We start from the raw sequence: 19,240 nt of genomic DNA, 5'->3' as shown, positions 1-19,240 counted from the left end.
GTGTAAGCGTACGTGTGTCCTCAAGTCTTTACTATGAAGATCAACAGTGAAGTCTGTCCAATCAGCGCAGTTATTCACCGGTGTTTGTTTTCAAATGACCTTGCTGTTTATGAAATAGGCCTCCTGAACTGGCTCGTCGCAAACTTCTGACAATTGTTCATATTCTTGCTTGCTTCGTGCTCACGTATTTAGTTAACAAAACAAATTTTATTTTACCGTTACTTCTGCATGCTTCTGCATGCAAGTCAAGTCCAGAGTGTGCTGTAAGTTTTCCCCATTACTCTAATTGAAATGTACAACCTAAACCTTCCGACCACCACCCAAGCGGCGTTGCCCCATGTAGCTCGTCTAGCTACTCAGGTAACACGCTTTCGATAATTGCATTCGAAACACTTAGCTAAACATGAGGGCATTAACCCTTCGCCAGGGGAAGGGAAAAGGCACCTGCTCTCATGCTACATGAGAACCTTCCACTTCCCCTAGTAACCAAATCCCACGAATTTCAAAAGAGATTACAAAACAATATGTGATAAACGGATAGTGTTCCTGAGCCACGGATGGTTTTTGCTTTGTACTCTTACATAATAGTCATTGTCAAGTTACCCACTTGACACCTGTCTGTTTCGTGTTCACTTTTGTCGATAAAGAAACAAATGCAGTATCAAAATTGACACCATTCTGACACAAAATCCTGTCCTGAATGTTTAAAGTTATGACGTGTGAACACTTGAAGAGGAATGGCTTTTATCTGAAATATATTCCCTTTTTGTTCTGAATTCAATTACACAACTTTAAACTGACATGCATAATTGCCAGTGCTAACAACAACTCGTTCCTTGAAGTTCTTCCATGAAACTGCTGTTTGAGATGATGAATTTGAGTCATTGCTCTCCATTATCAGGATATCGAGCGATAAGTCCCCATAAAGCGGTCACAGACGAAGCATGATTCCCTCAAGTTACAACATTATCTCGACTTTCACATTGTGTAAAATACCAGTTTAAACCCGTAAAATAAATAGCTGGCATCGCATCATAGTAGTCCACATGGTATTGAATCTGTATTTTGCAGGGGAAAAAATCAATACTCCCCAGCTGTAAAAATTCTCTTGAATCCTTCTATTCACTTCTGTGTGTAGAAATTAAACCGTGGCAACATAGTGTCGATCGAATCAAACCCACCAAGTGTCGAAGTAATACTATTAACAAATCACATTAATAAGAAGTCGTTTTTACTTCGTACTAAAGTGAACCTCTTGGAATTCAATTTTACTGATTTGTGAATAGGCGGACAGCAGTGGTGATGCCAATACCCATGACGTCACGCGACTCATATGAATGGCATGAGGGAATTACAAGAGTGGCTTGAATATTTTATGTTGGCGTGTTCCCAGCAGGCTGCCGATCGGTGAAGTTCTGTCGTCAACTGAGGGTGCATATAAAACCAGGAGAGACAAGGAGTTGAAGCCAGACATCTTACCCATTCACAACTGGGCGGTTAAGTCGACTCAATCTTTACCCGTTGCAAAATCTTTCATTATTTGTCTGAACTTCAGAAAATCATGGCATCTTCAAGTCTGGCGGTAATATCGACAATAGCAGTTGTGTTAGCAGGTAAGCTCTTCTCATTTTAGCACTTGTTATGAAACTGGTAAACTTATGTTCTGTCAGAAAGTCTGTGGATTTGGCTTAAGTGTATTTATAGGAAGTACAGGAATGTATGGTTGAAAACTCGTAAAGCGTTTTGACCAGCAATGCCCATTAGACAACTTCGATAACAAATTCCCCAATTTTGATTACACGTAAAATTGATTTTTCCTTCGTTTATATAAAATGAAAGGGGAAATTATTTTCTTCCCTTCTTGTTCAGTGTTTACTGTTTTTCCCTCCAAATTCAATTTGTTTTTCATAGTATGCTTATCAAACTTGGAAATATAATTGCAATTTAAAGAATTATTATTTCACCATACACGAGTATTTATGTACGGTATAGTTGCTTTTGGTGGAAGCAACGGTAGAAGCATCTTAATTTTGAGAACCACGACTGCTACATAATGACAATCTGGTATGTTTCTGAAATCTTCTAACTTGTCTAAATACCTGCTTTAAAACAAGACATGTTGCCCCGTCGTCCACAGCTTGGCTATGTGCAAATAATAAGCAAGTTGTTAATAGCGTATACAAATGACTCTTACAGCAGCACCGAGTGTAACCGAGTGCTGAGAAAACAATCATACAGGATATAAAACAACATCTACTACAAGGAAACATGAGCGTTATACCATCAGACGTCATTTCCTTTTAAAGTTTACAATGCAAAGTGTTTAAGAGATAGTGGATATTGTATCAGAGTAGTCAGAGTGTAATTTCTGCCAGAAAGTAACTGTATTGGAAGATAAACCCCACTGAGTGAAAACTTCAATTTACTTATAACATTTTCATTAAAAATACATTGAAATTGAAAAAAAGTAATTAAATTGTCTGCAAATGACGTTTGGGATCTCATCGCATTGAAATACCTCTCCTCTGTAGAGGACAACTGATTATGAAACCTCTTTGGTTGAGAATCTAAAACCAAAAACCTTAATTGAAACCAGAATCTTTTCACAAACGGCAATCTATAGATTTTGAGAAGAGTTAACCTGTCACTGATCGAGGTTTCTTGTTTCATTGTATTTCATGTTTCTTTGCATGTTCATGTTTAGTTTTTCCTTGGCACGTTTGTAATTTGTTTTGCAAATGGTGCAGGCACTCAAGCAAGACCATCACAGACTCTTATAGCTGCACCTGTCGTTTCGTATTACGGCAGTCATTCTAATTAATTCGATGATCCTCATGACTCACAAGACGATTATGTTCTGTTGAAACAATTGTTTGTTTCATGAAAAGTGACCCAGCTTTAAACTATTTGCATATTCCGTAAAGTTGAAGGTTCAGTGGAATCGTATACGCGTTCCGTTTCTTCCCTTTTCCCTTCTTTTCTTTCTTTTAATTCATTTGTAAAGTATAGCGGGATAGCCTATAAACTCTAACGGCATGTCAGTAGAGCAAAGTTTCCATTTTCATCCAATGTTTCAGGGGCTATAAGGCTGATTTATTTCCTGGAATTTGAACAACACATTTGTGTTTATGTTGATACAAATTTATATCTTTTACACAAGTGTTCCTCCTTAATTTAAAGAACATGATCACAGCAGACTGGTTTAACGTGTGTTCAATTCAATGATTTGTTCAATAACAGAAGTATAGAACACCAAATGATTGCATAATGTCAAGTTAAAATGCACTTGTCAGTTCAGTCAAACCCTTACAGGATATAAGCCACATAAATGTTAAAACGTGATCATATTGTTATTCATTAGGATGGACAGTTTCATCTCAAACAAAACGGTTTTTCGGGAACGGGATTGTCTATTTCAGGTTAGAAAGATTTTCTTCTTGTGGAAAACCATGAAACCAATTCCCAGTCTTTCAGTGCAAATCCACAGCTTCCGTTCATCAGAGAAAAGGTCATCAAGGTTTGTAAAGGGACAGATTGTCTCTTTTAATCCGCGTATAGCTCCACATATTTTCAGTGAACGAGGTATCTTGGGATTTGTTGGAAATATACAATAGTTTAATTTCTTAAGATCCATGACTACTACTTATATATAGACTTAGTATCAAGAATTCCAGTTCAAAAGCTGAACCAAGAACCCATAAATTTTTTGACAATAAGAAAAACAATTGTGTATACATACACTAAGGTGATGCGGTTTCGTGTTGTTAAAAACAATGCTAAATTACGTGTTTCCCTTTTTGGATTCTGTTCATTTCTGAGCTCATCAGAAACATTCTTCCGTCCAATGTAAGATAGGCTACATTAAAGTAAAGCTGGCTATGTTACAGAGTTTTCATTTTTTAAACATTCGCACCAACAAAACAGCACACGAAAAAATGTGTTCTTCTCTTTCGGAATACGAATAGTTGTATTAAAATAGAAGGTCGTTATTTCATTTCAACTTTTTGGAAACGATAGGTTTCAGTGCACTCACTAAACGGCAATGCTGAAATGTATAATTTATGAATTCATATACCGCCGAAGAAAATTAACACTGAGAAAGTAAGAAATGAGTGAACAAAAATTGACGATAAAAGCGTATTTCAGCAGTCCATGTAGCCTTTGCTTTCATCGTCGCTTCTGCTTACTGTTTGTCCGTGTCGTGTTGCTATGATTTATTTTGAATGTGAAAAGTACTGAGTGGATCGCACATAAATCGAAAAGAGCCCAAGGCAGAAACCTTACTGAATCGTATGTCATATGAAATGACGAATAGGTGTTATTTAACTGACTGATGCAACTTCCTATTTGAACATTATCGCAAACAATTCTAAACTCTACAAGCGAAATGAATGGAATTACCAGCTTCGGCAAAACCAATGGCATCAATCCTGACGACGGACAGAGCATATAATGTCTGTAACGTTGAATACCCTCCAGTTCTTTTCAGAACTACACATGCTAGGAACAATATTTTTGCATAGTGAAACCGCAAACCTTTCTATTTAATTAACTTGAGCGAAATCACTTGATTGTGCGTCCTAAACAGAATACATTTTCTGATGATTGAGAGAACTGAGTGTGTCGGTTTCTGTTAAGAAATCGATTTAGAATATAAAATATTTCTTTAACCTTTTACAAGTAGCCTCTACTCAGAAACTTTCATTCCATTTTGTTGGGGTTACACCATTCATTGCTGGCTTTGACATAAAAACTGTTCCGGTGGACAAATGTTTAAGACAGAATTATTACTTTCGTAAAGCCGTCATGATTGAGAGTTGAATGACCTTAATGAAATCACCAAGAAGCACACATCATAAGCACACTGTCCAAACAGAATACACGGCCATGATGATGCCGTTTAAAATGTGTGAATCCAACCATTCAGAAATATTAGAATTGAAAAAGGCGCTTCTGTTCTATCAGGACTTTTCCATATACAAGCACTACTAGCCCGTTTTCTGAACCAATAAAAGAGATGACACCTTGCCAAACGAGTTCCATAATCCCATTCACAGACCGACTTGCCCAATCCGTTTTGACGCGCAGCACTCAGCTCCGATAATTGGGACGACGCAAGAAGGTAAGGATTTCCCTACGTCCGATCTTCAATCCAATTGGTTCTTAATTAACTCCGCGCAGGCTGCATCCCATTTCTTTTAAGCCAAAAACCTAACAGAGAATAAGAAAGATAAAGAGTTTCACACCTCAAAAGCTGTGTCGGGTTATCTATCTGGGATGAGCACGAAGGATTGATCATGCCATGTAGAATGATTCAATCAAGTATTTATAATACGTACAGGAAAGATGCACGGCTTTGTGTCGTCTTCTTTTTGACTATGAGAAAAGGTGACATGTACTTTGCCGCATGGTGTTTTAATATTGGAGTTTAAGGAAGGGGATAACACAGCATGCGTCAATGTTTTGTTAGGAAACACAAGGTGACAGATGTTGACAGCGAACAAAATTATGAGACCCATTTGAATTTTGGGTTAACAATTGGATGCTGTAACTAGGTTAGATTAGCTTTGGTCGGAAGCCTTGGCCAATAGTGCACCACTCTAGCTGTCAGTTGATAAAACAGTTAAACAGTAATTCTGGCTTTGTCTCTCACCGGGCTCCAACCGCATGATGCTGTACCCGTCAGCATCACAGCTTCATGTCTCCAATCTTACTGTGGGTCTGTGATTTCGTATTGAATCAACACGATTGTTTGAATTGGAATATTTGATGGTGCGGGCGGCATTATTGGAATAGAACGTTAAACACGTTCAGTGAATGTGACCTGAATTCATGGTCAGACTCCATGACTTATGTTCGCCAAAGTCAAATAATTCTAAATGCTGCCGATGGTGTCTAAGCACGAAACTGAAGTTGCTATTCTTTTTTTATATTTGATTTAGCAACTTCACTCGGGTGTAATTGGTTGCTTGTTCTCTCAATATTTGTACACATATACTAGATAAACCTTTTATATATCATGGGTATAGGCCTATTCCCATCTAGGCCTAATCTTGTTTTGATGATTCACAGTCAGAGAAAAATAATCAACATCGTAGAACATTAAAAATGACCTTGGTCAATAATTAATTTATGTTCTTCTACCATTGGTTAAATTTGAATTTTTTTTGTTTTGTTGTCGAGCATACCAAAATTTAACAGCAGAATGTCTTTGTCTTCAGAGTGAAAAAAGCTACCCATGCAGTATTTTCACTGTGTAAAAAAAAATAATGAGTTGTTCCTGTTTCAGTTATACCTAGTAACCACCAAATCAGATACTAAGAAAGCAAATTCCAAAAAAACATTCAACAATATTTGTCAGTAAAATGGCACACGTTGTAGGAGCTTTTTGTGTTGTTGGGAGTTTACTCTTTTAAAACACATCTGCCGGGAACTGTTGGCGAAGTGTTTTTCATTGTCCCCTTGACGTTGAATATCATCTTTCTCGCCAGGGACGAAGGACTCGTACGGCTGATAACGTTAATTATGAAACAAATTATCGTCTTTGTCATGCTCTTCTAACCCAAAAATTTCACTTTGTTTACCTGCTATCATCTTTGTTTCTCTTCCGATGCTCCCCCGAGGACATTACGATATTTTTTTTGTTAATTGTAATGCATGATGTCATGTTCACCTAAGCCTAGTTACACAGTTCACACCATAAGCATTGCTTTGAGAATAAATAGCCCGCTTGACATTGTGGTAAAAGGTCGCGTAACAATATTGACCTTCTAATTATTAATTAGCTCAGTCGTAGTCATGGTTACAATCGAAGGCGCAATATCCAATACAAATGAATATAAAGAAGAATTTTTCATCGATTTTGTTGCTGCTAAAATGAAGCAGATATAAAGTTTGAAGGCTTTGCTAAATTTATCAATACATGGGCACACTCACCATTTAATATCAAATTATTAAAAAAAAATAAAAACCGCCTTCAACTGATGCCTCCAAGTCAAGTGCAAAAAGCCAATTTAAAGTACAGTATTGAGTATAGAAGAATGACACCAGTTTTTTGAATACTTTTTAAAGACAAATATAAAAGTGCTAAAACCCTTTCGTCAACTATTCAATGCTGCCATTTCCATTGAAACTGAACCTGTCGTGTCAAAAAAGGAGACGATTTGTATGTGATTTTTTGTCAAAATACATTGGAGAAACCCATGTTAACTTACAGTCATGGAATATATGACTTTGTTTACAATAAGCAATGGTTAGTGCCAAATGTTATTATTTGATTGAAATGTTCCTCCTTAATCCTGTCAGCCCGATGATCTTGACACCAGCTGGACTTGACTTCAGGCTGGTTCATGCTTCAAGCGAATGCGAGACAGAAGTGAATTTGACGTCACGAAACATTTACATCGAATTTCGCAGGAGTTCAGCTTTAGTTGATTCTCAGCGAGAACATTTTCATAACGATTCAGCGTTTAACCTTGTGATATATTTAGGATCTTTCAACATTCCGTCTGCTTACCCAGAACAATGCATTAAACAAAGTTGTGAATAGATAAGCAAAAATATATACTGGTTTTATCAGAACTTCTGATAATTAACGAATATTTAGGCAGACTTTAGATACATTTTACTAACGCTGACCTTGCAATGCCTACCTGCCTCTAGATGATAAATGCAACACAACACGGTAAAGCATGTCATTTTAGAAGGCATCGCAAGAACTATGGAATCGGCAAGATGTTGAACTTCTCTGTCTCTTCTTTATTCAACGATTCTATTCCTATAGGCTTAAGAAGTACACACAGGAGACATTTAACTTAATTATTACCTGTGCCCTATGGATCAGCTTGAAGATGTTTATAGTTTTTCCAGTAAACCTCGGGGATGGGTAAAAGGATTACACGATGATCCTACTTTGAAAAGTTGAACTACAATAATAAACTTCCACTGGAGAAGTACGTGGATTATGTTGACAGAGTGCACACTTATTTTAGACTGACATATTGGAGGGGCATGAGGGGGTGGATTTATACATCAGGCAAGGTACCCCGCGAGAGGGTTAACAAGTCAAGCAAGGCTGTATTTTCATTTAGAGGGCCGCTGGGAGCGTTCTTAGAGTCTCTCACAGTGGATACAATCTCAACTCGTATAGATGCGACAACAACTAAACTTTATTTTCTTGCGGATGGAGAGACGGTACTTTTGCCAACTTTTATCATTCTTGCTAAAATGTCAGGTTAAGATGATTCACTGCCAAAGCAGGATTTCATCGAAATCATGAATAAGTATGTGTCCATTCAGTATACAATTCATCCAGCATTCAGTGTATCGAAAGCGAATGGATAGGTCTACTGGATAGAGCAACTTCATTGAAATGCTCGCATTTTGTTAATTTGGCTGAGGCAATAGTAAGCAAATAACAACTCGGAATAACAATTTACCAACTTATTTACTAGAATCGGATTCAGTTAGTTGCCTTAGGGACATTTACATATGAAGCTTTATTTAGTACCAGTAGTCATAATTTTAATTTACATTTTAATGCAGTAATTTTTAAATCTTAGTAGTCTCGACCTGGCTACTTAAAGCTTCCCTATACATACAATATAAAGATGAATTTCACATAATATCACATGAAATAATATTACAGGGCATTCGGAAAAAGAACTTAACATTCCATAGCTACGCTATTAATAAAAATTTACAAAATCTGTTCAATAAAAAATAATAATAAAAACCCATAAAACTGCAACATTTTTACACTTAGTGGCGCGTTGTTCTAAAAACGAAATTACTGGCAGTGGCCACAAGGGGCTGCAAACTTTCTTGGCCCTAACACTGCCAAACCTGAAACAGTCATGATTTAAAGGGCCTATGACCTCATAATTCTTCAAACAAACAGAGTTTTAAATCGACTCACTTTTACTCCTTCAAAAACAACCCTTAGGCCTATTATGATTATCATACCAGAGGCTTGCATAAGATATGAAGTGGCAAGCTAACACCCAAATGCTCCGTCAGATTACAGTCTTATTTCACGCTGCTATGAGCATCAGCAGGCTGGGGTGGCGGCGAAGGCCGGGCACAGTACAGGTGGTAGTTGAGTGTAATGCATAAATAATGACGCCAATATCAAGCATCATACTTGTCATGCATGTCCCGGATATTCCTGTTTTGATGAAAAAGTTGGAAGTTCTACTAAACTATCCGGAACAAATGTCATCTGTGGCTCAGCGACCTCTTAGTGGTTTGTAGAGGTGATCTGGCGTTTAGCGTTGGTGGTACCATTTCAAGATCATTTCATGTGTGTATATTTTAAATTGCCGGTTAGTACGTGCATGTAGAGTTTTTATATAAATGCGATAAAAAGTAAATGAAGTAAATGGAAATAATGTATCATAGGGCTGATGAGCAAAATATGAAAAACAGAATAAATTAAACAAAACTGCATGTAAACTTTACACAAAAACTTTGGCTACATTTCCGATATGCTTACCTGTTTGCAGAAATAAAACAATTCTTGTTCCGTAGTTGTGGAGACAAATATAGGACGTTTCCCTCTTTGGGGGGGACCAAGGGGACGGAGAAAATTTACTCAATGAAAAAATTGCCCCCTTAACCCGGAGAAGGCCTACCCAACGGTACAGGCAACTTAGTATCTGTACTACATTAATCTTCTTGTACTGCAAACACGTTTGATGTCAACTGGGTAAACCTGTTGTTTAGATCTTCGATATTTCAAGCGACACGCCGACATAAAGCTCATAAGCAACGGTCAGAAGTATAGAATGAATCCATTAGACCTACAGGAATCCATACGGACCAGCCTGGATATTGTTTGGCATTGTGGCTCATTTTTAAATAAACCGGAATGGTCTTTCCACCATTTACCATGCCACGATAATCAGCCTGTTACCTTCGGGTAAGAACCTCTGCATGGCATAAGGACACGCCCCTCCCCCACCAGAGATGAGTTACCATTCACATTCTACATTCAATAATGCACAGTTGTTGGTAACCTATGACCAAAGCCACTGAGTCCCTCTCCAGAAAATTGGGACAACACGTGCGATCTGCAAATTGGACCCACGCCATTATTATTTAAGTCTCAATTGAGCATTCATTACTATCGACTTCCACTGAAATATCAGTTCAGGAGTGATCAGATGTGTCTGTATTTTGCACATTTTACGCGCAATATCTGGATTCAAGCGGCTTTATAAAACATCTGAAATGACAACCGGTCCCTATGAAAGTCCACAGTTTGTCAACCTGCAGGTTCCATTATGATTAAATTTTTTTAGTTAAATAAAAACAGCACGATACGCTTTACAGCCTTTGTATCCAACTGTATAAAGGCTAAATTGACAGTTTTGAATTTCCAATATTTTCCAACAACATGACCACACTACGTTAATGGTTTCCATATCCAGAAACTAATGTGTAAAGTCATAGAAGGCAGAACAGTACATGTAGTGTCACTATGGCCATGTTTACATCACATTTTTCTACATTGGCTCTGAATAAGGTCCACTTATCACTCATTTGTCCTAGTAAGCAGTTCGCCTGGACAAAAGAAATACCCGCCATATCTTGAAAACTTTGGTGAGTAATTTTGAAAAACTATTTGTGTTTTTCTTATGCTCTTTTGACAAGGAGGGCCTTGTGTAATAAAGCAGAATAGCGCCCTCTAAAATGTATTGATGACAGGATGCTTGGAAGGCAAAACAAGCACCTTTTTGACACTTCCGATGAAAAGTAGCAGTTTACCGAAGATTTATCTGATTTTCCCTTAAACTGCCGTTACATGTTGGAACAAACTAAAAGGCACAAGACGGTCACTTACCATGACCACGACAAGCTGCGTTTGGAACACATTGACTGACTGTCAGAAACATGCCAGCGCGCCAGCGTACCCGATGGGCCCAAGGTTTTTTCCACCAACATGCGAGTAATTTCATCAAGTGACATTTTGCCTGTTGTATGTCAGAATGCTAGTCATCATGTGTATAACTGTAGTTTTTTTTAAAACAATAAGACGTCGAATTTTTCTATCATCGCTCCTACATCAACCGAGCGCAGATATTTGACTCCGCTTTGCATTTTTTTGGGGGGGATTCAGGTATTTCTTTGCAAGCAGTCATAACAGCCCCACATGGGTTACAATTGATCATCCCAATTAATGCAATTATTAATCTGTTAGCATGTTAAAGTTATGGGGATGTGTAAAGGTTAAAAGAATTTATCTGTGGTGCTACCTGATATCTGTTGACCCAAATCTGTTTTCAAATTTGTCTACCGCGAGAGATTGAAAGGTAATGTGACTCAAGAGTTCTTAAAGATTAGTGACGAACAAAAGTTTGAAGGCTTGCTGTATCCTATTTTGTTAAAGATACGTTAACAAATCTTTGTAAACAATATATTAACTGATTACATTACAAAATATGCATGTCCATTGTAAATGGGAGACAGAATGGATGTTGCAACTTGTTTACTGATGTTGAAGGCCAAACTAAACTGAAAATCAACTACTGTATATTTAAAAATAAATAATGAATAAAAGGACTCCTGAACTCCAAATAATAACGACGTTAAACCGTACAGGCATATTTCTTTTTCTCTTGTGTTTCGGGTACCGTTGTTCCATAAATAAATACATGGTAATTTGTCTGAAATAAGTTTACCCAAATGTCCTATGTACATAAGCGTAAATCTCCGGGGATGGGGGTATATAATTATATCCCCCTTTTTTGAGGTGGGGGATGGGCTATTGGATCAATTCCCCTTCCCCTTTTGTGATGAGCAAAAAAATTAAAGCGGATTGGGAAGGATTTTCAGGATTCCCCAACGACTAAAGCATTTGCAATATCACTAAAAAGGGGAAGCAATTTATTTTAAAAAGCCATAAATATACCTTCGGATGTAGGATTCTGCATATTAATTTGATACGCATTATAGATGTACATCTTTTTCATGAACATCGCCCTCTATATAGTGTATATGGTGGCCCCCCTTCAAATTTCCATGGCCAGGCAAGTCATCCGCCCACCTTTCCCCATCCCCCAATTTCCAACTCGTATTTACGCCACTGCCTATTTATGTTTCACACACAAGACTAACTTTGCCAAAAAATGAAAAATCATTGGGTCGTATGTATAAAAACTAACAAATACTGTGAAGTTCAAGCAAACGGCAAAAACATTTACCGAGAAGGAAAAGCACTTAGAATATTAAGTAATTCGTTTCATTTATATGAATAAAATTATTTTCTTGTTTAACTGCTTTTTTGGTCAAACTGCCTCATTCGCTACACAGAAAATGCAGGGAAAAATGGACCCTAAAGTCAATCTGTGGTAAGCAAACTGCAACGAAGACATTTTCCCCTTCAGATAGCTCTAGTGTCCGGAACAGCGGAAAGCATCAGGAATGATTCTGATCCAGAAAAACCTATTTGGTGAAGGATGTTTCTCTGTCACTTCAAAAAACAAACGAAATATAGGTTTTCCAGCATATATTTTCTACCTTTTTTTTTGGAAATACACGAATAGTTAATTTCAAATTCGTCTTTAAAATCCATCACCTTTCATGATGTCTAATGACCTATGCTTGATTTCCATTTCATGCAAGAAATAATTACCGGTAGGCCTATATGAAAAGCAAAATTTATTCACATTTTCACATCTTTCACAAGCAGCCGATCCATTTCTTCTTGTTCTTTGCCGCTGTTATTCTATTTCAGTAAAGCAAGGTTTCGATCCAGATGTTATTATTGGCAAGTGGAAAGTCTAGTTCCCCCCAATTGTAAGGTTGATCTTTGTCAGACGACGGTATACGGGGTGAAACGTATCCGACTTGAAAAGTCTCGGAGAAATGATGACATTGCCAGAAATAGTCTGTTGGTCCAGCAGATTTCAACGATAAAATCACATTTATTTGCTTGGAATTGATCTGATTGGTCACTGGGTGAAATCCTAGATGGTGGATTCGTGCGGCTTCCATGTGGCTACGCTTACCTGAGAATAGCAGTTTATGCTTTGTGGAACAAGCGAGACTGTTGCATCGAATGCGCCGAGTATGCTATAATTAAGGATTTGTATAGCCACATTAAGAGAAAAGGGTATTTTCTTATGGTGTTAATTAAAAAAACCACGAAGGAAATATCTTCGCTGCCGCAGTCTGGCATGACTTCATGGCCCAAATTTAGATCTCTCTAGCATCATCTGATATGCCACTGACTTTTCCACATGAGAACAAAGTACAAATCACACCTTCTTTCAGTACAAACTATGTTGTGCTACTTACCGAGGCCATTATATGAATTCTTTCCAGACATCTCACAATCTCCTGCAGATTGTCCTCAATGTAAACCTCGTCCCCAGGAACAATCCTCAGCATAATGTAGGGCATTCTAATCTGTTTCCTGGGAGCTAACTTCCTGCTCTCTCAGATAACCTCAGTGCTGCAGCTATATTAGAGGAATATATTGCCAAAATTTCGTCCTTATATTATATTTTGCTGTCTTAATTATCCTTTTGCTGTTTGCTGAAACTATTTCCTGTGGACAAACTTTTTGTTTGCAATTTTAACAGACTTCAGTGGAAAAACAGTTTCCCCTGACCATTTGAAAATGTTTAAAAGTGCATTTTTATCAGATAACCAAAAGGGAAGAATGTTGCACAAAATATAGTCCGCAGAAAAAAATCATGTCATAATAGGGCCCATTAAGCTAGATCACATTTTGTGTTAATAATTATGGATTTAAAAATGAGACTTTCAAATAAATAATCCTAGTATAGAATTTGCAGAATCAATGGCTAACTGTGATGTTGAAGAGTGGCTACGTCAAGGATAATATTTGCTAGCACAGTGAATAGTTGGTCGCTTTTGCACAACCCTGAGCAAAGCGCACTTTATATGTGTAAATGGAGGGAAAACGTTCAAGAAGCAAGTTGTTGAAGTTACAAATGGATGCTAATTCAATTTCTCAATAGAGTTTTCCTTCAATTTGGGATCATTAAATTCATATATTATACTTCAAGTTAATCACATTTAAAACGTATTATAAGTCGAAAATATAATGACCAGAGCAAGGTACGTGCAAATTTGTACTGTTTCACTTGACCTTATGGTAGCTGAATGCTTTTTTGGACCATACTGACCCGCTCGTCGTGTGTAATTGATGTTTTTTTTCCTAAATTTACAAGTTGGTCTTCATTTTAAATATATTTAGTGTACTTGTCAACTTTATTTGATAATTGCAGCAATCTCTATAAATTTAAAAAATGTCCAAAGAGCAAATGACTTGTATGTGCTTTATTTTGATAGCACTTGGCCTCATTTAATGAGGCTAATTTGAAATGCTCGGAGTACTGGAGTACAGGTGTTACAAAAATGTGTAAAAACACTTCTTTTTCACAATTCTTCTCAAAACTGTTATATTTTTGACATTGGTTTGCCTAACACCGTTAATATTAAAGTTTCTCTTTCGTAGGCTACATAGTACTGAGCTCGCGCAGAGATAAAATCTCTATCCTTAGAAACTGCATGTAAAACCCAGAAAAGGTTACGTTCAGTTTATCTCCTATCAGTTTTTGAGTTGTACTCGGGATGGTGGTTAATTCCATCATCCTGATGTGAATTGATGACTTGGAGGCAACCACTACTGTCACGACACTTTACATAGGCCTCTGTTGCAGAACCAAGAGATACTTGAATGAAGGATAAACTTTGACACAAGCCGTTCCACCCCCCATCCAGCTTCTAGTAATCTGGTACGTGTTGGCAGTGAACAAATATGATCGTCAAACAGAACTTCTCAAAATATATACATATTCAGACCCTGCAAGATCGTTTGATTGTTAGCAGAATTTTCTTGTTTGTGGAGTCAATGACATCCAATCATTATAATTATCACATTTATAATAATCCTACCGAGTGGGAGACAGACGTCTAGTTCCTAATTCATTCAAGCACGAAGCGGAGTACCCTTGAGTGAGGCTTAAACCTTCAAATTGACATGTAATATCACACCTAAACCCATATAGCGAACTTTTTGACACTGCTGTCACCTTTTTTGCGCTTACCCGGGGCTAAAGAATTTTCGCTGCATTAACACCAAGCACCGAAACCACGCACTCCTCACCTCAAGGCGTTGAATCGTGAGAATTTCTTCTCTTTTAATGCAATTAATTATGTTCCAATCTGTACGTTGTAAATACAACACTCCTGCCGAACAAATTAGGATATAACATGGCACCCCAAAGCAAGTCTTAGAAAAAGGTACCCTTTTTAAGGGAACTTGTAAGAAGTATTTTGATTCCCTTTCTTGCAGCTTAATTATTTTCATGTTTAATAAATTATGCTGCATAAATGTTTGTAACAATTTTGATTGCGTTTACCTTTCTTCAGCCCTTTATAGACAACTCGTACACAGAAAGCAAAATGCCGAGATCACCCGAAAATATGAAAAGCGATACTTAAGAGGGGAAAATGGCATTTTTATCTGGTATACGATGTCACTGATCAACCATCAATACTTTGATTATAACGACTTAAATAAAGTTACATGTATTCCGTAAAATGATCATGAAATTAAATAGCTATTAGCACTTCTTCAAAATAAACAAACATAAAACGACTACAGGTTGGACACTATTGATAAACACTGAAGAGAGTCAATACGATGATTATTAAAGTTTATTTAAAAAAATGTTTTGGCTAATAAAACTGTATGTCTTTTTGTAAGAGTATATTTCCTCGTCAATTGTTGAATGATTAGTTCTTGCAATGAGCCTGGTACACATGTCTGATATATTTGCTTGAATATCGGATTGAAATCCGCACTATTTTTGTCCGTTCTGTTCCAGTATTAAGCACCCTTACTCCCAGCCAGGCAGGCAAGCTCACCGAACATCAGCTAATGTTGCTACAGGGAGGGGGACTGAGTAAGTACTCACTATTTTGGATGTATGCTATAGTTGTAATTAACCCACTCCATTTGAACACCTGCATTTGGGTACTCGTTCCACTCATGTCGCAATGTTAATAGTTTAATGGAAGGGTGGATCTAGGATTGGCTCAGAATAGCTGTAATTAAGGGGAGCTTTGCATTATTTGTACCTTTTATTCACTCATTTTGGAGCTCCATCATAAGAGGATTTCAAACCATTTAAACCGCTTGAAGGAGTTCACCAGGTTCTATGACAATAATCCAAGAGCTGATCACATGTTCATTGTAACTATCCTGTAAACACACGAATCAGTGCCTGATAGACAGTCTTTCGTTTGCTTTGTGTGACTGCATTGGATTTTCCACAAAAAACATGATTTTATTTACCAGTGACCCCTTGCTCTATACTCCATTGAGGGCGCTATACAGTAATGGCGCACCTTCATGTTCGATACCAGCCGTATCAATTGGCAAACAGTTATTACGTGATTTCGTATTCACATAAACTTGTAAAAGCCACCCATTTATTTTCTACAGGGAAATGGTTCTTCCCCATTTGGCCACTTTACATGCATATTACCTCTGTTGAGCTGGTGCATCACCATCGATATGAAGCTCCAGTGTGGTGATATGACTTCAATTATTGGTTACATAATGCTCGGTGGCAATGGGACATTGTTCTTACACACACAACTATACAGTGTTGTAGTCTAGTCATCAATATTGAGTAATTCGAGTCCGAGTCGCGAGTCACAAGCCTAGAGTCCGAGTCATGAGTCACTTGCTTTAAGATATTCACCAATCTGGCGGGTTTTTTCTACGCATACCAAGAATTCTGTGGTCTTTGCTCGGCATACTTCTTTTTCAGATTGCTTAGGTTAATTTATCACTTTCCATGGTTCATAGTAAAGGGAAATCTAGTTTTTTTATTAGAAAGGAAAATAATCCACCTTGTAAACTTTGAATACAAGCCGGAATTAATTTACTGGGTACAACTTTATTAGCCTTCTGTGCAAGGGCCCAGAATCAAGTGCCCAAATAGAGTGCGTGTTCAGTACAGCTAAATCCCCATCTCTAACAGGAGCTTTTTGTTGAATTTTACAAATACAGGATGTGTTAGAGTAGACGATCCATGCTTTGCTCGATGTGGGCACTCTTTGGTACGTTCGCGCACACGTTTCCACAGACCCTGCATGCAAGTTTTCTGTGGCCAGGCTTGTAGTTGTGTTAAGAAGGAATGTTAAATTAGGTTCCTCTCACAACATTTGTATGTTTTTTAAGGACTCACATTTGACTGGAATCATGAGCCACCAAGTTTGAGTTGGAGTCAACAGTCGAGTCCAAGTCATTTTCCAATGTGACTCGAGTCGCCGAGTCCGAGTCACACCTTCTGCGTTCCATAATTATTGCTCAGTGTTCAAGGGAAGGGCCCTTGTGCCTTGCGATTTTCCCCACCCACCCCCATGAATATGAGTATTTCTTCATAGGTAATTGGAATTGTGACGTACCCACAATATGTTCTATGCAAAAAAGCAAAACGAAGCTGGGAAGGTGATACGAAATTCAAGGTCTGGTCTACTGCGTCCCTTTCACCGACATTTTTTTAACACAACTGACGCAAATACATTGCTTTTATGCACTTACTACGGTTCAATTAAAAGCACAATTTTAAAATCGTCGTTCATTTCAAGCGAATCCAAATCATTATGTTCATCGACTAGAAAGTTGGATATCATGAATTCTGCATCTAAGATGGTGAAATTTAAGTAGAACTATACCTTTTGTGGCTCTCACCAAAGCTAAGCCCCGTGGTGGCGCCCTTCATTGACACCTTTGGGTTGCAGGCCAGTAAATAAACTGCCATAGCCAACACTGATAAATATCCGAACTTCAAAAAATCAGGAAAAATAGTCACGAGTTTCTCAGGCGTTTGAGACGCACATCAAATCAAAGCTCAGTTTATGATTTTTAATTTTATTTTCAAATTCCCAATCATGAACTGATGACTTCTGGAGATATTTATTTTCACGGAACGTCAGCCCTAAAATGCAGTCTTGAAGCCCCTCACCGTTTTGAAATATCGATGCCTACACTTCTCGAAAAATAGACCGTTTTCAGGCACTGATTTCTTCCAGATCTCACTCAGACGCAAGCTGGTATTCTTTTTGCCCGCCAAAACTTTTCTTTTCTACAAATCTTCAAGTTCATGGGCCATAAAATGCTCTATTGTGATTTGGCCCGCGCAAGCACTTTTTGGGCCTGTTTACTGGCCTGCATCCTTTGTTGGTAGGCCCTATGTCCTCCGACTGCGTTTACAGTGTGTTTATGATTGGCATCTACGACTCCCTACAACACTCCCTCACCTCTTGTACATGCGATTTCCGAGTTTTGATATCACAGAGAACATTTTAAACCTAAAAGAGCCAAGATCCCCCAACGTTTTTTTCCAATATTGCCAGGGTGAGGTTTCTCACAAACTGAGTTTTCAGGAGTTACTAATAACTCTTTGCAGTCATATTGACGTCAAATATTGTGAAAATCGAAGATACCGTTTCCGGGCAGCGTCCATTTTGCCGAAACAGGTCAGCCAAAAGTGTATACTTTTCCAATGCCATGCATGCTCAATGCATCTAGGCTGGCACGTGTGCGGCCTTTAACTTCAATTTTAAATGACCATAACAACAAAACGAGTTGAAACGTCACATTTGTACCGATAAGGATTTGTACTGATCAGGACAGCCGAGTTCTTTGGAGATGAGCTGTGAGATGGTCCAAAATAACCCGGTTTTAATAGGTACGTTAGAACGGTCATGCGTCCAGTCAGTACGACAATTTACACCCCCACAAACACACACAGCCATCGTACCCTACATTATGTGGACTTCTTTTGTGCAGAGGTCCACACTATGTATGCCACGCCCGCACACACACGAAGCACTCCCAATGACTGCTTGATGTACGGAACCCAGATCCCCATGAATGCTTAATGTGCGGGAGCCAGATCCCCATGAATGCTTAATGTGCGGGAGCCAGATCCCCATGTGTGTTTAAAGGTGGTATACACCACTGGTTTTTGTCGTAATTTCACAAGATTGGCTGATTACAGTGTGTAATAGTCACTGCAACTTACATTCCACTCACTTGTTTCATAATTGAGTCAACTGCTTTGTGTAGACAGCGCGGCATTTTCAACGCTTAAATGGAAGGTCTTGCAGTTTATCGCGTTTGAAATCTATGGATTATAGGGCGTTCGTAGTACAAGCCAACATCGTCCGCGGGGTGGGAAACAAGCAT

The 19,240-nt window shown here is 38.1% G+C and overlaps 1 protein-coding gene across 1 annotated transcript in view; it reads left to right on the top strand.

Annotated features, from left to right (window-relative positions):
- The first annotated feature begins 1,452 nt into the window (after positions 1 to 1,452).
- The window catches only part of LOC110977375 (uncharacterized), a 39,349-nt gene continuing 21,561 nt past the window's right edge, over positions 1,453 to 19,240 (top strand). Inside the window, exons 1-2 of the mRNA XM_022231434.2 lie at positions 1,453 to 1,613; positions 15,864 to 15,941. Of these exons, the coding sequence (XP_022087126.1) occupies positions 1,562 to 1,613; positions 15,864 to 15,941 (130 nt within the window). The 5' untranslated portion in view covers positions 1,453 to 1,561. The remainder of the gene's footprint in view (positions 1,614 to 15,863; positions 15,942 to 19,240) is intronic.

This window comes from Acanthaster planci, linkage group LG08 (assembly GCF_054643075.1).
Source record: "Acanthaster planci isolate LZ-2023a linkage group LG08, COTS_SCS, whole genome shotgun sequence".
In the NCBI taxonomy this organism is placed as follows: domain Eukaryota; kingdom Metazoa; phylum Echinodermata; class Asteroidea; order Valvatida; family Acanthasteridae; genus Acanthaster; species Acanthaster planci.
The sequence above is the reverse complement of the archived record's forward strand: the minus strand, read 5'-3'. Positions and strand labels throughout refer to the sequence as shown.